The sequence below is a fragment of the Ascidiella aspersa genome, chromosome 6 (genome assembly GCF_963924565.1).
Source record: "Ascidiella aspersa chromosome 6, kaAscAspe10.2, whole genome shotgun sequence".
NCBI classification, from domain to species: domain Eukaryota; kingdom Metazoa; phylum Chordata; class Ascidiacea; order Phlebobranchia; family Ascidiidae; genus Ascidiella; species Ascidiella aspersa.
In genome coordinates, this window is record NC_139452.1 from 12,974,193 (window position 1) to 12,995,863 (window position 21,671).

Here is a 21,671-nt window from a genome sequence, read left to right on the forward strand (position 1 = left end):
ATTAGGATTGCGGCCCTTAATCTCTTTTCGCTTTTGCGAAAAAATGTTTTGCAAAGATTTTTTTGCGTTTCAAGTTCATGTTTGTCAAATGCAACAGTAGCTCTTAAACTTGGGTAACCTTAAAAGTTTGTTTGTATTGGTTTAACTTTGCCAATAATATGCTTTGGCAGGTAAAGAGCAAAAAGTAATGGACAAATTTGCCTTTCTTTTAAACAGTATTACCTGGTAACTGTTTCCGATTTATCATGGAAATAAGCCTATCGATATTTACAACATTATTAGGCTGCGTTTATTGAAGCCTTTGTTGTGAAGCAAAAATAAACGGTCAGTTAACTGCCTGCTCTGTTTCACCCGACCTACTACCAATGGGCAACAATCAAAGCAATGGCAACGCGAAAGAAAGTCATGAGAAATGCGAAGCGCCATGCTGGGAGGTGGCAGGTAGTCACGAGTTGCGTCACGCCGTAAACAACAGAGCAATCTGGCACGACGGAAAGCGAGTGATCTCGGGAATGTTTGCCTCGGACGGCGTCGACAGGACTTGGACGTTGTGGCAAAGGGGTGGTAACCAGTGTGCCTTATCGACGACCGCAGCAAGCGAGTCCAGCCTGAAGTTTATTGGATTTCGTAAATACACGACGAGGCTACGCCTGAAGACCTTCGGCCGACATGGGGCACCTGCCGCGCACCTTAAAATCCCCAATCGGTTCATTTTCGAGATGAAAGCGGCGCCCGTCGGATATTACTTTTATCAGGTCCGGGCCGAGAAGTACCTGTTTCTCAACCGAAAAGAAAAGCCGCGCTTGACCGCCAGCGAAACAGCGGCCGACCGTTGGATTTTGGAGGAAGTCGAGAGCGCAGCCTACTAACCTTCCCTTTTCAAAAACATTTTAGCTGATCGCTGCAACTACCGATTTCGTATTGGCTAAAAGGAATAGGTTATAGTAGCCTAAATGCGCCCCGGTCAGTTATAGAGAGAGCTCGACGCTTTCTTGAATATAAATTGTCAATTATAACTCGATAATGATCCTATCATATAGCAGTGATTCTCAAACAAATGCATCTCAAAAGAGTATGTGCCTCGTTAGATTTCCTATTTTTGGAAAATAACGTATTTGTATAACAAGTCGAAATTCAAGCATGCAAGCAAGTTATGAATGTATAGACTACCCATACGAAAATTAATATTATTTAGAGCTTTACACAATAGCTTGGCGTGTATTAGGAATTAGGCGATTCTAAAAATACACTATTTTTCTTATATATTTTCGTTTTGTGTCGCAAAGTAAACAGTTTGCTGTTGAGCAGTGGTTCTCAAACTTTTGTTAAAAAATTACGCAACGGTCCCCCAGCAATTTTTTAATTGCTCACGGTCCTTAAAAATATACACAAATAAACTTAAAATAACACGTTGTTTTTAATTGTATCAATTGGACGGGTGCACTTGCTTCTTTGCTATCAGTTATGTTAACCTCTAATTAACGAATAACAAAAATTTGAGTTTAGCAATCACGAACAGGTTTTAAAACCGTGACCGTACAGCCAACAGTGGCAGTGCAGCAAGCTGTAAAAACGTAATTCTCACTAGCACAAAGCAACACTATGACGTCACAATGGACAATTCAACTTCAAGCTTGCAATAACCTTAATGAACAACTAATGAGCTTGGTTTGAAAATGTAAGTTGCCTGAAAATTTTATTGCCCAAAAAATTATCTTCTTTAGGAGAGTCGTGTTGATTTTTTTGTTAGGTGCTTCGCGGTCCCAATAAATTGTCTCGCGGACCCAAGTTTGAGAACCACTGCTGTAGAGTGTTTTGGAAAAATATAATTTGTTTATCAGCGCATTCTCTAACTTGTAGAAGTATGTGCACGTTAAGCAATGTCTCACGTGCAATGTTTTGGCTGCTCAAAGCATGTACGAATTGTACGGCTTGTACAGGTTGTTTTCAGTTTTCGGTAATAAATCAACAATGCATTTTTCTCATAACTTGTTTGAATAAAATAAACTGCGGTTTTGTTAAGCATTTTATAAACTATTTAAAGGGACACCGGAAGTCTTATTAAACTATTTAAAGAAGCTATACATCCACAGCCAAGACTTCGTGTTATAAAATATAAGGTTGTCAGAGACCCATGTTAGATAATAGTGTAATATATTTTAAGCAAACTATTTTGTTTGAAATATCTTTAGATTTATTACAAATAATCAGTTAAATTTATATACTTTAGTCACTTTTGGTTCATTTCAACATGCTACATATTTTACCAAAATAAGGCTGTTTAATGAAGTAGAAAGCCGCATCACAACTGGCGGGTTGGCCGGTATAAGAGAAACGCATAAACTAAATAAATAGTCATCTACAGTATAAAATCGACTAAACGTATGCCAGTCACGATCTTACGACCAATCTGGTTGAAAGATAACATTTGTTGTTTTGGGCCCGGCCCTTACTAAAGTAGTTTGTGGGCCCGGCCCTAACTAAAGTAGCAAAAATATAGAATCGGACACACTAGTTATTGTTGGAGTTGTTTTCTTTGGCCGAGCAACGACGCATCAATCAGGTGACTTTCCGTATAGTTTTAACCTGCCCAGGCGTTTAGAGAAGGACGAAGGTGAATCCAATGCATTATTTATCGCAGCTTTTTGCGTGCCGCTGTGAGAAAGGACCGTATCGAATCTCACGGGATTTGAATTAGTTTCAATAAAGGCATTACAACAACACTACGCACTTTAAGAACAGCGGTGATGCAGCAGGCTGGCAACAGCAGTATCGGGATTAGCATTACTGGGATGGAGTGAAATAGTGGGTTATCCCCGAAGGAAAGATATTTTTGTGATATAAAGCTGGATTCGAGTGAAGTGTAAAATAGTCACATTAGTGAGTTCGATAAAGTAACGTCCACATTGTAAAAGCAAGTTTAAATGCAAATTTAGTATTACTGCAATGGAACAACGAAAATTCAGCTAGATTTCGTTGGCGTATACTTTAGCCTATACCGTGGAGTTGGGTGGTTGTTTTCCAACTAACTCATATTATACTTTGGTTATTTTCGTTACATTTCGTTTATTATCACCACCAATTAATAGGCAAACATAGCAGAAAACTTTCAAACATAAGTGTGTGTTGCAGAAGTTGTGCTATAATAGGAAAACGCTAGACGTCAACGAAATGCCTCACAAAGAGGGCGAGTGTTGCGACCCACCGGCTGGAACCATTATTGGCCAGTGGAGCCTGTACTGTGCCGAGTTGGAACACCGGGTCACAGCCAGGAAAGCCTGGCCAAAGGCCCTGAAACGCCGGTCAGCGGTCTCGGTTGGCCTGTTCAACGACATGCGAGCCTGGACGGTCTGGGCCGCACCTGAACTGGGAATTGTCTTCAGCATCGCTGCCTGCGAGTGCCCCCACAACGATAGCCTCTATTTAAAGGTGAACAACTTTGTAAAAACTTTAAAAGTATAGCCCACAGTTTATTTTATAACTAGCGAGTTTTAAATAAGGAGCAGAGCAAAAAAATACCTGTCAGATCATATAAAATGTGAAAAATGTGTTTACCAGGATTTTCTGTTAATACCGGAAATTGACAAACAAACCTTAAATGGGAAAAATGATTTATCACCGACGTTATTGAAATTCTAAATCTTAAAGTGAAAAAACGATATTTTAAAATTGAAATATAATTTTTGATGTGAGCATTTTTTTTAAGTAATTTATAAAGGAAGGGCCGTTGGTGGATTAAAAAAATATTTTTTGTTTGCATCACAGCAGATACAGGCCATATTTCCAGCCTCACCTTTTTAGCAAGATTTAGTTTAACGTTACAATAATACCTGATACATGAAAAAACATCAGCACAAACAAGAAATGTAATTTTAATTCAAATGTGAAACCGGTTATAACAACAGTACTTCTGCTACGCAGGATTTAAAAAAAAATCGACACGTTTGAATAAGCTACGCGGCCTAGAGCCTGGGAAGTATTGATTCAAGCATTTTAAGCGCACATGACCAAAAAACATATAAATCAAAATCAGCTCCTTTGGTAATTTGAGTTTTTTTCAGCAAAACGTTATCGCTAATTATTTTCTTATCGTTTCTTTGCTCGCGTTTTTTCCTGCATTTTTTCCTTTGTGTGTTTTCCATTTATTGTACGAACGTTCTTGGTCATTCACCCTGACGAAGGCCGCTTGCATAGGTTGCCGAAACGTTGGTAAACAATTAAAATTACCAGAGGAGCTGTTTTTTAATTATATTGCTTTGCCTGGTAGCAACAGTTTATAAATGACCAAAAAACCTTACATTCTAAGGTCAAAATCGACACGTTTGAATAAGCTATAAGGCAGCCTAGAGCCTGAGAATTGCAGATTTAAGGCATTTCATGCGCACATGACCAAAAATGACCAAACCCTTACATTCAAAGGTCGGCAAGCGCTTCCGGAAGAAACGCTTCGTGGTGGGCCGCGGTCGCGACCCGTCCGACGCGACAGACGACAGCGACAAGCGACTCTTTCGCAAAGAGATGTCGCCGCTCGACGAGCAACTTAAGCTGCGCCACGTCAAGTCGGGTCGCTACCTCTCCTGCGACAAGCGAGGAAACCTGACGCTGCGCAAGAAGATGGAACGCGCCGACTCGTGGACTATCAGCGAACACTTCGGGCCCGACACCAACTCGCTCTAGGGTTCGCCCATGACTCATTAAGCTGTCTGACGCTGCCTATTCGCTTTCTCAGCACCTATTATACATACTGTATAACGTTCTGTGTACCCCTTATATACTTTGGTGCGATACATTGGCGCTTCGAAGTTTCGATGCGTAATTCAATTGTTTCAAAACGAAAACACATGTATAACTGTTTCTAAGTGACTCTAAATTATTCCACTGTACAATACGTTGTCATTTAGTAGAATCCGAGTTGATCACGCCAAACCAGCACCTGGATAGTTTGATTTTTGCTGGCGGCAAACGGTTGCTGACTCTTTAGCTGCGCTGCGATTATGGCTACATAAGCACTTCAAGAGTATAAGATAATATTTGAAAATTCTGTTTCATACCTAAAGGCGTTATGGTTTTTGATTAAACTCTTTATTTGCATTTCGTGCTTAAAGCAATTAATGCATTGTACAGCGCTGGGTTGTTCTTCATCAACATGTTGATCACTGTGATAACGCAACGACTTACTAATTAAATTTAAAAGACGCGTTAGCTGGAAATGCACAAATATTGAGTCAAACTTTTTTTGACACAATGTGTTATTATTGATTTGAGGAGTGATTCTCGGATAACAGAATGTTGATTTTATATTCTCGGTCTTTTTTTTTGGTCTTTTAACAAACAAGAATATCTTACTATTTATTGTCTTCCAACAACATCACGGCCAGTATTGGATTGCCTATACATTCAGTACAAATTGTTATACATATAAATTATGTACTTATATCTGTTGCTATCCGCGCGCTTTGTTCATGACATTTTACACCTATCAAATGTGTACTATAGGCATATCGCGATTATTGTTTTCAGTTGTATTTTATATAACGTACTCTTTACGCTCATTGGATCGTGCTTTTCTTGTAAAATGATGCGAATATGTCACTAGAATGTCTATTTGTTTTATGGTCACCATCACACTTAAACGAATGCAGGATATACGCCTGTTGGAAATACGTCAAGGAGTTACATTGTTTCGCACTCGCTTGGTGAAAGAATATAATAGCCCACAATGTGTTTTTCAATGTTTTTTGCATCTTTTAAAGGAGCCGTATCCACTGAGTTACAGTTAATAAATAGTGTAAAAAAGACATTCAGCTTAGCGGCCGAACACATAAAGAAATGCACAAATAAATCATTTGTTGTTTAGGCAAACTCAGCTAAAACGTATTTCTCCACTGTAAGACATGCGGTTATATGATTTAAGTTAACAAATCGTCTATTTAAAAGAGTCATAAGTATATTTTGGGAAATCAGGTGATAGACCTGATATTTAAAGACAACTTGTATTGAATTCTCGACAAGCTTTCGCACAACCGGTCAACCTTGCTTCCTCAGGGCAATGTATAAATGTCGATATAAATAATTAGGGATTGGGGAAGTTTTACGTAGTCTTACTCGATTCCTACCTGTCAGGTGATGATTTGAATTTTTGTTGAGCGTGATTCACAAATAACTCAATAAAATAACGAATCATTCTACCCTCGTGAATAACAAATAGCTCTATACCTTATATCAATTTATAATTACTTAGGAATAAATATTTTCATGCTGGCTGATTTTTTTTATTCAGTGTTTGTCATTGGTTTAAACAAGGTTCTTTAATTCAGATTTCGTGCCAGAGATACTTTTACTCCATTTCCACGTTACCGTCAGAAAGTGGGCCAATAGGCACTTTGGTCCGATTAAATGAGGCTGTATCAAAGGTCTTACACCTTAATAATTGTCACCATATGCCCTTTAGGTTACTTAACCATGCAAGTACAGTATGCTTCGGTTGTGTTCTTTATTAAATAAATATGGGTAAACGGTAAAGTACGTTTATTTATAAATCACCTTTTTACACATGTTTTGTCAAAAAGATTAAGTTGAAATCGTGAAAGAAATTTATTTGTTTTGTGAACTTAGAATTATTGTTTTTCGCACAACATTTTAATTTATTTTTAGTTTACCTTCTTTGTAGCTTGAATGTATCGATTAAATCGACGCCTTTACCATTTTAAGTCACATCATTGAATCACTGCTCCGGCCCTTGAACGTATGGCTGGAAAAACATCGGCTGCAAAACATATGGTTGCAAAACATCACGCTTAACCTCGATTACCCTCGGTAATTATGCAACACGATTCATTGGGTTATTTGTCTAACATTGTGTCACATAAAGTTATAAAATGTTTAGCAGTTCATGTATGAACTTACAATTTAGATAAACAAGTGCCTTGACTGTGCCATCATAGTTAACACAAATGTGCTTCATGAAATCGACATCGAAACTGTGAAGTGCAAAAAAAGATTTTATTTTTACGGTCTCCGTTATTGTTTTAAAGTAAACTAAGGTTGGTAGAAATGCAATACGCCCTGATACCACTGATTTGTCTGTTATGCGTTCTTTCTGACGCATCACAAAGATCAGTTGTTGTTAATGACGACGAACTACTGTTGTGCAAGCCGGCACGGTTGCTGCTGAATCCAAGCTGTCGTGGCAATGAGAGTAGATCAAGACCAAGAAAGTGGGGGGCGATTGGCGCAAGGGGCGAAAGGGGCTTTCCCGGTTCACCTGGCCCTGCTGGAGCACCAGGCATCATGAATAGGACAGATACTTCACGTCAGGATGCCAACATACAACGTATATCTGGTGACAGCTGCATTGAGTTAGTGTAGAGCAGGGGTGTCCAACTCAAGTCTTAGGTTACTGAACTTTTTAAAGTTTGTTTACCCGCGCAAATGTTGGGCAGAGATTTCAAACAATCGCGTAATTACAGAGGTTTACCTTCCCCAAAATATTGTGCAAAAAATTGGTCCAATAAACAGAAAAGTCAAAAAAGTAAGTCGCTATTGTCGTTTGACATATAATTTGTGAATGGCCGCCGAATTTGTTAGGTCTGCTATGGTGTTACAAGCAAAAAAAGGGCTGCGAGCACTGGTGAAGGTCAGTGGTTATCGACTTCTGGCATACTAACCACAAGTATAGCACGTGAGCAGAAGCCGGGACATATGCGGGGATGAAAAAAATAGAAAAATGTAACACGTTTTTTTTTGAAATATTTATCTATATAGTTTTAGCCTTATTGTAAAGACATCTGCGTTTTTGTTTCAAGACAGGTTGTAAATTCTTTCACATCTTGAATAAAAATATGCATAGGGCCTATATGACTAAGTATTTATGACATACTTAAGACATAGAAATGTAGTGTTCAGTTGGCCGGCTGCCCTTGTGTTAAAAAGTTGAAAAGAATAATTTTGCCATACATTTGGAAAATTATCGTTAGGTTTACTTTGAATGGTATGTTCTAGTAATAATACGTTTGGCTGTGCCTAATCTGCTATAACGAGCTTTTTATAGACAAGCGTAGCCCCTTTGACAATTTCACGTTCATCGTAATCATCTACTACTGTGAAGAGATGTTAATCACCCATTGCAAACTGCTTAAAAGGTTCTTCGAATCACAGCGCAAAACCTCTGTAAACAATTATAGGCAACTATTGCATAACATTCTATTGCTGATGACTTCTTGCACTTTGTTTGTTTTACCAGGCTACAATTTGAACCTAAAGTCTTACAACGTTTTTGTTTTGAAAATGCTTACTCGGATAAGCACTTGTTTTACGGTAGGTTATGTCTTCAGATCGCAGGGAACATAAAAAAAATTTCTATTTGTCGAACCGTTGCGCCATATATGGTAGTGCATATTTTAGGACTAATGAAAATGTATGAAAATTAAAACAGTATTTTCTTATATGTTATTCATTGCCAATTGTTTCTCTTGATGTCACGCCAAGCGACACATATGTAATATATTTTTGGTTAAATGCTGAAATATTTTTTTAATCAGCTATAACAGGCGGCTCCAGCAAACTTGCACGGGAATCGGGTATTGTAGAGCGTATAGCTATTACAACGTAACCGTAAACAAAAAGGTCAAAGCTTAATGGCTTTTTAAATTTTATTTCATCACGCTAAGCTGGGTTAGAGCTTTCAAAATCTCTTTATTTATGCAACGGTAATTATTTAACATTGTTATAACTCCGTCATGCAGTAGTAGAGCGTAAGTTCCAATATTTCATTTTCACGTAATTTCTTAGAATAAGAATCGGTAAATACCTTGTCTGGTATTTTGTCTACAACGAATGCTTTTCTCGGCGAAGCGCTACGTAAATCCAGTCTTAATATAGAAGTCATAAAAGATGACTACAAGTCATTGGCTATGAGAAATTTAATTTTATTGTAAAACCTATAGTAAATTTTTTAATTCAAAAAAAGTAATAGCCTACCTAATTTTTTAAGAATACGTGACGCAATGTACTAAAATATTTGCGCCTAACGCCAAAATTGTAACGAAAAAACTTTATTGCAGTAAGTCCGATTGCTTTCAGATATCTTCTGCCGCATTGAGAGGGGACAATAAGAACACACAATAAGACCTACGAAGCACAAAAATACTTAAAGCAGAAAAATCCATAATAGGCCTACCATAGTACCTATCAAAACCAACGACATCACAAAGCGAAAGCAAAACACGCAGTATATATACCAACCGCAGAATAAGATATAAATCGTCTAAATAAGAGATAAACCCGTCGGAACTTCATCGGAAATAAGGCCCATGGCCAAGATAGGCCTAACGCCTAAATACTGTAGATAGAGCTAGACATGGGCGATCGGGGGCCATCGGATTTTTGGTGTCAACGGATGGGTGATTACTTTAAACGGCGCCGCTGTTTCGGCAGCGGTTGGTTGGGCCCCGGGGTTAGTGGTGGGTAATGGGTGGGGTAAGAAAATGGGTTAGGGCTGAAATGCTTAGGGGAGTTAGTGATGAACTTTGGGTTATGGTTGTACGGATTATATTAAATGTTGTGTATGTTCTGGCCATTTAGGCCTTTCCGACAGATTTGGGTTCAGATTCCGAACTGTGTTTTATTCCGACGTAGATGTTGTTTGTATTTCGATCTTATACGACTGGAGTCCATTGAAAGTTTTGTAAATCAAAATTTGACGTTTTCGGTAGGACTCGGGCACTAGGTTCAAAGTTTTAATTTAACCCTTGTCTGCCTTGTTTATATGGACGGTAGGGGAGGTGCGGGACCCGTATAACCAGGGTTGCCATACCATCCTTATTTATAAGATTTGTCCTTATTTTGAAGAGCCAGGTCTTAGAAAACTCAAATGTCCTTATTTCTAAGAAATGTCCTTATTTTTGACCTGCGTATTTAGTTTATTTTTAACAACTACAGAACTTCGATCGTTTTCCTCTGGTAACAGTTGTTGAATAATAATCTAAAATTATGCTTTTGCGCCGAGTTTTTATAACATCACAAATGAAAAGGTACTCCCGTCCCCGTGGCGTACAAGTCTCAGGATTTTACTTTTAGGTGGTAAGATAGGTAGGGTAGTCTACAGCGGTTTTGGCTGTACCAGAATACAGCTGCTAACGACATTTTACCAGTAAACAGCAGTTATTGCATTAGTATGGAATGTGATATGACACGACTCGTATAAATACAATGCATGTACAAAAACGTTTTTTAAATACTAATCAAATTTTTCGGTTGTCCTTATTTTTTGGTCCATGTCGATGGCAACCCTGCATATTACGGATTTGTTTTTTCCGTAATATCCTTCGAATTATAACTCAAAAACACTCGCGGTTATTTTCTTTGGAAAGCTTATAGCTATAGGTACCTACTACCTACATGGAAAAAATAATTGAAATCTAAAAGGCATATGAAAATTACCAAAGGCGAAAGGAATATGAAAATTACCAAAGGGGCGCGGCGGAAAAAAAGGTTAAGAATACGCCTAAGGATCGCTATTTAAAAACATTGGCCCGCAGGATAAAAAAAAGTTGTTTTTGGCCCGCCATGAAAAAAAGTTGGACCACGCTGACCTAGATAACCCCTCTCTCCACAAAAAAATATTCACTGATTTACAATTACCTAAAGACTATCAAAACACCTTACGAATGTTAGCTAAAAAGTACATTTTTCACCTAGAAAAGTGAAAAATTGGAATAAATCAACAATTTCCAAAAGCACGCTATAAAACTTTTTGGAAAAAGTTACGTACACAGAATCTTATTCCCACAACCAAAAATTTATTTAGGTCCGCCAACGGGGGACGCAAAATGCCAGTGTTCCAATGGTGATTATTTATAAATGGATCTGCTACTTCCTGCGCAAACTTAAAACAAAACTTTTTCAATTTATTTGGGGCTCTAAATGGGAGAGGATAAAACGCACAAAATTATGCGCTAGCGTTGGTCAAGGTGGCGCTAACATGATCGATGTGGATGCTTACATACTCGCGCTGGGTATGAAATGGGTAACAAAACTATTCGATGACAGTTATGGCGCCTTGGAAAAAACTGGAAGAAGTATATAAGCAACAATGAAATAGAATGTTGGCTTCGCGGCAGCCAGTCTGCCCTCTCTCAAAAAGCCCGAAACTGATTCCTTTGCAAACTATCAGAAAAACAATTGCGGACTGCAAACACTTGATTAACATAATATTTACAAGGAACGGCAGACCGTTGTGGATTAACGACCAGGTTCGATACCGTAAACAAACCTTTTTTTGAAAGACTATGATTAATGCTGACATATTGGCTTACCCCATTTAAACAGCAAATCAAGTGGGAACAGATCTTACAAGTTTTACCAAACCGAATCCCTTGGGACAAACTTTACCAAATTAACTACGACTGTACCGTGGAAAACAAACTTAGAAGTTTTCCGATAAAATTTAACCTTAGGGCCATCGTGACCAATGACGCCCTGTGCTCATTTGGAATTAAAGACTCAGATAGGCTAAATGTGTTTTCTGTTGCGATGCATTAGAAACTGTAGCGCACGTGTTTTATTTTTGTACCAAAGTAGAAACTTTCTGGGAAGAAGTAACTGCCTGGATCTCGGCGAAACTTCTGATTGATTTACGCCCTAACCCTGTTCATATGTTGTTTGGTGTTGTGGCGGATCAATCTGAAAACCTTTTGAATTGTTTGTTGTCGTGTGCGCGTTTTGTAATTTACCGCTGTAAGTAGGCCTACGCCGAATCAGTGCCGAATTTCAATATGTTCCTAAGTCTGGTTAAATCGGTTCAGAAATCGGAACATCTTATCGCCATTCGGAATCATAAAATTAACGACTTTCTTTGCAAGTGGCAAGGGCTATTTTAAAGTTCACTACATGTTACCCCGAAACCTCAACTGTATTTTAATGCCTTAATTCCTGCCAATTCGTGGCTTTCTGACATGTGTTTTATTTCGCCTCTTTTTTTTCTTTTGCACTCGCTTTGTTGTGTCGCTATATAATAATAAAAAAAATGAAAATAAAAAAATAAATGGATCTGATTATAGGAAAAAAACAGAATGATAAAAGTTTGTTACTTCAGTTAGCCCAAATAGTGCGTTTATTGAGCTTTATCCACAATATTCTTTACTAAGTTAGTGTTTGTCACGTAACGTATTCTTAAGAGATTTTGCACTGCTAAACAGCATAATATATTCGAATAAACCAGTGGTTCTCAAACTTTTGTTAAAAATTTACGCAACGGTCCCCCTGCCAATTTTTGAATTGCTCACGGTCCTGAAAAATATACACAAATAAACTCAAAATAACACGTTGTTTTTGATTGTATCAATGGGACAGGTGCTCTTGCTTCTTTGCTATCAGTTATGTTAACCTCTAATTAACGAATCACTTTATTTTAGTCTAGCAATCACGAACAGTGTTAAAACCGTGCCCACAGTGGCAGCGCAGCAAGCTGTAAAAATGTAATTTTTCACTAGCACAACGCAACACTATGACGTCACAATGGACAATTCAACTTCAAGCGTGCAATAACGTAAATGAACAACTGATGAGCTTGGTTTGGAAAAGTAAGTTGCCTGAAAATTTTATTGCACAAAAATTTTTCTTCTTCAGGAGCGTCGTGTTGATTTTTTTGTTAGGTGCTTCGCGGTCCCAGAAAATTGTCTCGCGGACCCCAGTTTGAGAACCACTGGAATAAACTCTTATCAATATTTGCGTCACCATGCGGAAAGTTGTTATATAATAAATATATTTACGCATGTTTTTGCTGTTTACAAAGCATTGGAAGCAGACTTGAGCAGACTGAGTTCACCGAAATTTTTATAGAGCAATATGTCGGTATGTTGTGCCGCTCATAAGCTGAATTTTTATACAAACCTTGTTTTGGCTTTAGCTATCCAGCAAACACACTTTTTTTCCAAAAGGTATTATTAATAAATATGAATATTCATCGAGTGCCGCACTGGTATAAGAGGTTTGTTTATAAACAGTAATTGTAGGGATTCGAATATTCAACTATAACATATGTAATTTATTTGTGTTTTATATTATGCGAATGACTTTTTGGCACAAGTATGAATCAACATTTATTTGCTGCTTTTAGATCTTGTATTTTATTGTTTGTTAATATTTGACAATATCGAATCCTTTCATATATAGGTAATACTAGAATATGCATTTGCACTTGATGTACAGGTGGTTTAGAATCCTACCACAACAAACATTATTTGGGTTAGGATGTTGGTTAGTGTTCAGGTTCAGGTAGATTATTATAGAAATATTATTAAATAATAAATATAATATTACTTGACACCCACCTTACCCAAACACTATGCGACACACTAACCCAATATCCTGCGTTGCTTTAATAATTTGAAATCTCTGAGGTAGGCATAGTCCAAGAGGGCACTTCTTATTTGCAAGATAATTATATAGCCATTTACCGAACTTTAAATTTTAGACTGCGGGGACTGGCTTTTTCGCATATTATGCCCGTAGCAATTTGCAGGTTTGCAATCAGGCTTTTATGCACATCTGAGGTTTGGGAATCTTGAATGACCCTAAACTTTTTTTCTAAAATTTAGGTGGGTAAGTTACTAATTTAAGTGTGCACACAAATTGCTTTCTAAAAAAAGTCTCTGATGTGCACCTTCCACAAAAAGCATACTGGTAGTCTGGGCCCACAGTGGAAAGTATGGCAAGCGTCCACAATAGTCTTATAGGACTCTCAGTGTTATATTAACATGTTTTTTATATTTTTAACAGATTCTATTGTTCAGAGTATTTTGCAGAATATATATTTCTACTAGATTACAAACAAATTTATTATGTCTGGCTTACTGGGAAAGGCTGGCCGAGTACTGCTAAATACAGGTTTTAGTCTTACCTTGCAAAATAGATTAGCGCTCAGTACAAGTTCTAATCTAAGGAGTTTGACAATTGCACAAGCCACTATCAACAAAGGTCACACAGAATGGAACGAACACACTCGGCCAGTATACTTGGATACCCAGGTGAACAACCAAACAATAAATCATGATTTATTTGCATGTAAATTGCAATCCATTGTTCATATTTTTGGTGAAGCATTAGTTGAATTTAGAAAACATAAGAATAGCCCCAAAAAATGGTACCTAATCTTAGTTAAGCAATACTAAAAAGTTAGAATTGATTTTGAAAAGGGTTGTTTTAATTATTATTTTGTTCCTTACAAAGAAACAAAAAATAACTCAATTGAGGATTTTTGTATCAATAGCGCTGAAAAATATTACTATTTGTATTTAAGCAAAATTACAATTATACCAAAAACGTTTCTATCAAAACAAGATATTTCTGCACATGTTCCTTATTCTAAATTCTCCATAGGCAGGTCCACCAGTTCAAAAATGGATGATTTGACCTCTATTAAAAGGATATATATATTCACTGGTTTTAATTGTTCGCAACTTAATTTTTTTCAAGGCAACTACACCTCTGGATCCCCGTGTATTGGACAAAATGATGCCCTACATGGTCAGTTACTATGGAAACCCACACAGTCGGACACATGCTTATGGTTGGCAGGCTGAGTTTGCGATGGATCATGCAAGACAGCAAGTGGCCAGCCTAATTAAGGTTTGGCTTCCTTTTTATTAAACACATTTAATTTAATCTTCTTTAAGAAGTTTAGCCTCTGGAACACATTTCAATTGAATCAATTTGCTTTGTTCAATTTTATTTTAAATTTCCATCCTGCATTTTATATTCTACATATATTTGCCTTTTTTAATCTAGGCAGAAACACGGGAAATTGTCTTCACAAGTGGAGCAACAGAGTCGAACAACCTCGCCATTAAGGGCGTATCAAGGTTTTATGGGTAAGGAGTCAGTTAGGAAAATCAGAGTCTTAGGTTGTGAGATGTTTTGCCAATTTAATATGGAATTAAATTACCTTGTATCCTAAATCATGCAGTTCTGCAGTAATTTTTTTTCTAGAAATATTATAACAAAATGATACATCAAAAAAAATATTAAAAGCCACATTTAAATACTAAACTATAGAAGATTTCCAAAAATATATATCCATGTATGGCCATACGTGCAATGCAACTACAGAGCGTATATTCATATATATGCAATTATATTTCTTATTTTAGTTATTTAAATATTATGGAATGTTTTATCAACCGTCTAACATTGCATTAATTATTAATAATATGGTCTAGTGCTAATATTAAATTTATCTGTAAAATGTTTTTTTGGTCTAAAGATCGAGGAAAAAACACATCATAACATCACAGATAGAGCACAAATGTGTTCTAGATTCTTGTCGTGCCATGGAAAATGAGGGTTTTTCTGTTACATACCTTCCAGTTGGAGTGAGTTATCTGCATTAAGAAAACAGTTCTAACTATTAATAAATGTATTACATTTAATTTCTGATTATTCATGTTCATTAAGATATCTTAAGGTTACTACTAAGTTTTTAATGTGCGCTTTTATGAATTTTTTATTAGGACACTTTACATTGTTCTAATGGATGAATTATATATATATATATATTGCTTGCAGCCAAAAGGACTAATTAAACTGTCAGATCTGGAGAAAGCTTTGCAGGATGACACCGCAATCGTTTCTATAATGTTTATTAACAATGAGATCGGCGCAATGCAAAACATTGCTGAGATTGGAGCAATGTGCAGAGAAAGGAAGGTTTTCTTTCACACAGATGCAGCCCAGGTAACAGGGTTATTGTATATATTGCATTAGAATTATAAAAAGTTGGGTTGGTAGGGTGACTGTCCAATATGCCCAATTGGCCAAGTATTTTTTCATTGGCCAGTTTGCAGTGAACATACAAACATGTATTATATAACAGGATTTACAAATTTTGGCCATTGTAGTTGTACTTTTAGCTGCGCATTTCCAGAACAAATTATGGTAAAACAAATTCAGGTGTGCAAACTAGAGTAGGCTAACCCCAAAATACTTAATCTGTACATGTTTTGGTTGTTATTTTATTTTTTAAGTATTAACTCATTTACAGATACACAGGTTTTTGAAGTAATGTTATTTAGCAATCAAAATTAGGCTGCTTAAATATATCTTGGTGTAAAATCCACCCTGCAGGTCTAATTCTTCCATCTTCACATTTCCCAAAACAGGTTAACTAGACAGGGTTGTGGTTGTTGTATATTTTTAGGACTTCAATTTTTTTTTAATAGTTTAAACAAGCATTCTTTTTTAGGCTGTTGGAAAAGTTCCAATTGATGTTAATGAAATGAAAATTGACCTTATGTCTATAAGCGGTCACAAAATCTATGGACCTAAGGGAATTGGTGCTCTCTATGTCAGAAGAAGGCCAAGAGTAAGACTTGAACCACTGCAGAGTGGAGGTGGACAGGAGGTATTGTTGTATTTATCCTTACTAGTGTGCAGTCACAACTTTTTACTTGAATATTCCAATTATTATTTTTCATGCAAGTGGTACAGTGTTCACCATTTTACTTTAACGAATCGAAAAATATTACATATATATACATATATATTTTTGGAAACCTTAAGTTTGGGTAAGATATTTAAACGTTGTACCTAATAAAAATGTTAAGCTGTCCTTCTAAACAGTATTTTAAAAGTCAAGCCAAGTTAGTATTTTAGTTTTTGCTAATATTCAGGCCGGAGGTTATATATGACACATGTTAAGAACCCAAATTGTTCGCTTGATCTTAATCCCAGTTCAGTCTCACAAAGGGGTTCACACAACATCTAATGTTCAGGCATCCCGGTCTCCTTTTCGAAAAAATCCCGGTCTCCTTTTTTTTCGCCAATGGGAAGAACTATGCACCACAATTATTTTTCTCACTTTCCTGTTACTTTCCCCAAGTCCACCAATGGTGGACAAAAAAGTTTAAGAACAGCAAAAGTCCTAATTTCGTCAAAGTTGCTAGAAGCGGAAACAGACCTTTGCTGTTGCAGCGCAATTTTCGCAATTTAAAACCTTTCTTTTCCTTTTGTGCGAGTTAGCAATGAAGGCTAATTGTAGCTGAACTGTTCTTAAACTACAAAACCTACCCAATTTAGTTAATGTCACACCGGCAGTATACTGAAATCCGGTCACAATACTGAAATATCACTAATTGCGCATAGTCAACCACCGAGAGTTTGACGTTATATTGCACAACAAAAGCATTAGTAGACAATTTGGACATCAGGATCCCTGTTTAGAGTTTAGGGGTTGGGGTATTCAGCTTTTATGGGGTGTTAGAACCTTGAGCTGGTTTGCTGTAATGTCACAAATATAAAGTGATCGTAGGAACAATCAATGAGACTTTAAGCAACACTAAGTACAGAGTAATTGTCAATAATGCGATAGTATTACAATCAATTGTATAGCAAAACCAAATAGGGTATGGGACAATTGGCCGCGACGTCTGTATACCATAGTTTTGACAGGGGGGTGGAAAAAGTAATGTGGGCTTAGTTGCGTCCTAATTCGACATGTGTTTTATTCCAAAGGTGATGTTATTCTAATTTCTGTCTTACTACAGGAGTCCATGATAGCACCAGATTAGCAAAAGTTTTGCTTTGATCTGATTCAGTTAATCACTTGATTTGACTCAAAACTATTACGTTAAAGTAGTGCTTGTTTCGCACAAACTACAACTTTGTTTCCGTTGTGCAGCGCGGCCTGCGAAGCGGCACAGCCCCAGCACCTCTCGTTATAGGACTGGGCGAAGCCTGCAGAATCTGTGAGGCTGACATGGACTTTGACAAGGAGCACGTCGACTCTTTGTCTACCCGTCTCCGCGAGAAAATCATGGCGGAATTGCCCAGCGTCATTTGGAATGGCGACGATCAATCGACCTACCCTGGTAAGTGTCGTTTTTAGCCTATTTAAACTTCGTGTATTTCCGTTCTGATAGATATATATTGAGGTTAAAAATAGTAATAGTGATACACATATTGCAACTATCACGCTGGTCGCTGGTTTCGATCGATTTTGCCTACCGTTTGTTTAATCACGGACCTAAACAACGGATAATTGATTAAGTCGCAAAACCCAGTGTGATTGTCAATTGATTTATTCAGACTACAATAAAAACCCAAAAAGTTAATTTTTATTTGCGAAATTATTTGCAATGGTTTTGTGTAGTTATACTACATTCTTCTAACAGACCGTACTTATCCGCTTCGAAAGCGGTTTTGCATTATAATCTGCCAGGGGTCTTTGTCAAAGAAGTCCATTCAAATTTAAATAGTGTCTGACATTTTTACAATATATTCTTTACATTTTAAGGATGTTTAATCTATCAATAAAACTACCTTATTCTATCTATGCTTGCCGATACCAACCCCAATTTTTGCCAAAAGGTTGCCTGAACCTGTCCTTTTCCCACGTCGAAGGCGAGAGCCTTCTCATGGCCCTCAAGCAAGTGGCCTTGTCGTCGGGAAGCGCTTGCACCTCGGCCTCACTCGAGCCCTCCTACGTACTGAGGGCTATCGGCTCCGATGACGTTCTCGCCCACTCCTCGATTCGGTAGGAGTACTTGCAAACAGGATTTTTGACGCGTCGTTTTTTAGCCACGAGCCAATGATTGTTTACGCGCGAGCTTGCCACGGGGCTGCATTCAGCCTTTTCTTGTATGACAAATTTGGATGGGGATAACCCTTAGTAACGTAGTAACGATAACCTCTTAGGAACAAGTTAGTACGGCGGATGCATAAATTTGCACAACATTAGTATTGAAGGCCACGTAAATTTGTCGCGTGTTACGGCGCCAATATAGCAAATGTTGAATCTGGGACAATTTTTAAAGGAGTTAACGTTCCTGTGTTCTCAAAATAGTATGTTTAAGGTAAATCGCCTGACAGGGCAGTTATAAAAAACGGCTTTATAGATGAAAGGTTAAAAGTCACTGAATAAAAGACTCGCTTTTTAAAAAATACAATTTTTTTTTTTTTATTTTTTTGACAATTTCTCACGCCAGATTCGGCATCGGTCGCTTCACAACAGCTGACGAAGTCGATTTCGCTGCGGGACGCGTCATCGAGGAGGTCCGCAAACTCCGGGATCTGAGTCCGCTCTGGGAAATGGAGCAGGAAGGTATCGACCTCTCCAAGATCGAGTGGACCCAGCACTGACCCACCAACGATCAGCTTTCTAACCAAATTGGGAAGCCCCGGGTTAAGCCCAGGCAAAAACACGTCGCGGATGTTCGTTTTCCAGCTACCCTTCCCTTTGTCGTTATGCGAGGCTTTACGCTTGGAATTTACACGCTTATTTAATGGTTATTGGCTTTGTTAGCTTGGTGTAGAACAGTGTTTTTCGTAGTGTGTATTCACATGGCCCTATTTTGGGTTAAAACGGTTATTGGCCCGGCCTTACAATCAAATACAACCGGTTAATGTTTTGTTTCGCTCCGTCTGTAAGTTTGTAATTTCCTAAATCTTTGGCACTAGTGAGTATTTCTTGATATACCTTAAGCCTGTTAATATCGGTTATAGTACTAAAGATTAATAATTTAACGCTTGAAATAAATATATACCTCAAAAATTTACCACTTAAATGCCCTTTATTGCCTACCACTGGACCATGGACCACAGTTTCGAATCCTCTGTTCGAAATACATTTAATAAGGGTTAAGGCGATGCAAACGCCGAATGCCAATCTGGCATTAAAAGCCGTTTGTTTCGCTTTTATGTTGCTGTTGCTTGGATTTCATCTTTTTGTTTTTTAGCATGTTTAATCGGGCCTAAGTAACGCTGTGTGCGCCGTGCATAATTTTTTTCATTCAACATGTCACCAGGTTATCCTTCATATTTCTGATTGTTGTGGGGTATTTTAGCAACTCTTTATTTGTTACATCCTCTTATTTTGTTTTTTTTACAAAAGTGTACAGTTCATCGAATGAGGAATGCCATAAACCTTGCGTCATAGGTTAACATCAAAGGCAACTTCGCATTTGTTTTGAATTTGTCATTACCAACAACCGTGTATATTGCATTTTTTGTGATTGTATTTGATCAAAACAGTCGCGAAGGCGCTGCGCTAGCAAAAAACTAACTCAATTAGGTTTCGCACAATGAATGTTAAGCGCAAACCATCACGGCTCATTAGAATGTCATACAACTAAACTGCATAGAAAGACCGTTGTCTTTTTGTGCTGATGCTTACCTGCCTTATACGCGACGGTAGATGACATTTGCTATGCTAAATATATGGTAACGTTTATCTCTATTTTAATGTTAAAGGGTTATATTGTAGAGCAGTTGCTCTCAAGCTTATTCAGTCTGAACTAAAAAAATGAACAATTTTCCGGCATAATTTTACAAAACCGGTCAAATATTTTCAAACAATCACCTGGAAGTACACGAAAAGCTAATCAGTGAAAACCGTGATGTTATTTGTTATCTCGTCGATATTCGGCATATAAACGGGCGTTAATGCATTGCAATTTGTAGTAGGCCTACAACCCGGTCAAATTTACAAAAAGCTTATCTGCATATTTGAATATCTCGAGTGCAGTGGTTCTCAACCTGGGATCCGCGAGGCAGTTTTATAGGGACCGTCTATCAGAGGTTCCCAACGTGGGCGGTACCGCCCCCTTGTGGGCGTTGGTGAGTTACAAGGGGGCGTTTTGGGTATTTTTCTCATTTGGGGGGCGCTGAACGTACATAAGGGGGCGTTACATAAACTACTTTTCGCAAAATTTTATAAAAAGTTCACATAAAAATAGTAATAAACAGCACTGTAGGTAACAATTAAGCTTAAATGGCAACTTTCGTATTGCTAACTTGTGGTAGTTTGTCGCCAATTGTTAACTTCTGGCCTAACAATTGGCTTTCTTATGTAACGTTATTGGTTGTTGTTGTTGCGTTTCACCGTTTTATACGCTGCAAAATGTTGTATATTTAAAACGGGGGTCGCCAACGTACGGCCCACGGGCCGGATTTGGCCCGCCGCCTCTTTGACAGCTAGACACTGATTCACAGTTGTCCTGACATTTTAATAACACAATTATTATAGTTAAAATTTTGTGCGACCCACAGAGACCTTTCTCAATTTGGTTGGTGCCCGCGATTAGAAAAGGTTGCCGACCCCTGATTTAAAGTCTCGGTGCAGAAAGTTGAATTTTTATGTATATTACGAATTAATCTATATGTTGAATGACAAAAATGGATTTCATTATGAAACCGTGTTGATATGTTCATTCGTCAGATATTTTAATAGCAAAGTAGTTTGCACAAGTTTGTTTAAACCTCAACGCAATTATTCTTGTATGTAAATTATATGTTCTGTTACCTACATGCTTTAGTTGTTTAATAGGCACCTACGTCATTAATTTAGCTCAATTTATACACATGTTCATGTAAATTCCTATAGTAGATGTATGTTAGACAACCTAAAATATCATCGAAACAAAAGTGCAGACAATATGATGTTACGATTAATATAATACTTTACTGTAAAGCAAGATGAGGGGGCGATATAAAATAATACGGAGCCCAAGGGGGGCACTAGTGTGAAAAACGTTGGGGAAACACTGGTCTAAATCGATGCAAAAAATGATAATAAAACGCTCAATACATCAACACACAATCTCTGAAATCATTTCCTCGAAAATCAGTTTACATTGAGTAAGCCATTTGCCTTTAGAGGACAATTTAATTCAAAAACC

At 37.5% G+C, this 21,671-nt stretch overlaps 2 protein-coding genes across 2 annotated transcripts; both read left to right on the top strand.

Annotated features, from left to right (window-relative positions):
- Window positions 1–3,136: 3,136 nt before the first annotated feature.
- LOC146139957 (uncharacterized) lies at window positions 3,137–5,307 on the top strand. The gene is made up of 2 exons (XM_083392235.1): window positions 3,137–3,429; window positions 4,420–5,307. Exons 1-2 carry the CDS (start codon window positions 3,172–3,174, stop codon window positions 4,675–4,677), a joined length of 516 nt encoding a protein of 171 aa, XP_083248361.1. The 5' UTR covers window positions 3,137–3,171; the 3' UTR covers window positions 4,678–5,307.
- A 7,908-nt stretch (window positions 5,308–13,215) lies between these two features.
- On the top strand, window positions 13,216–20,936 carry LOC146139958 (cysteine desulfurase-like). The gene is made up of 9 exons (XM_083391157.1): window positions 13,216–14,027; window positions 14,476–14,628; window positions 14,788–14,870; window positions 15,263–15,371; window positions 15,565–15,732; window positions 16,241–16,399; window positions 17,675–17,864; window positions 18,364–18,529; window positions 18,981–20,936. Exons 1-9 carry the CDS (start codon window positions 13,842–13,844, stop codon window positions 19,132–19,134), a joined length of 1,368 nt encoding a protein of 455 aa, XP_083247283.1. The 5' UTR covers window positions 13,216–13,841; the 3' UTR covers window positions 19,135–20,936.
- The last annotated feature ends 735 nt before the right edge of the window (window positions 20,937–21,671 follow it).

Excerpts from the sequence above, each read along its gene's own strand:
- LOC146139957 (XM_083392235.1), top strand. The coding sequence starts at position 3,172 with ATGCCTCACAAAGAGGGCGAGTGTTGCGACCCACCGGCTGGAACCATT. Across the intron at positions 3,430-4,419 it reads ACGATAGCCTCTATTTAAAG|GTCGGCAAGCGCTTCCGGAA; the intron begins GTGAACAACTTT and ends TTACATTCAAAG.
- LOC146139958 (XM_083391157.1), top strand. The coding sequence starts at position 13,842 with ATGTCTGGCTTACTGGGAAAGGCTGGCCGAGTACTGCTAAATACAGGT. Across the intron at positions 15,372-15,564 it reads TTACATACCTTCCAGTTGGA|CCAAAAGGACTAATTAAACT; the intron begins GTGAGTTATCTG and ends TATTGCTTGCAG. Across the intron at positions 18,530-18,980 it reads CTCGCCCACTCCTCGATTCG|ATTCGGCATCGGTCGCTTCA; the intron begins GTAGGAGTACTT and ends TTCTCACGCCAG.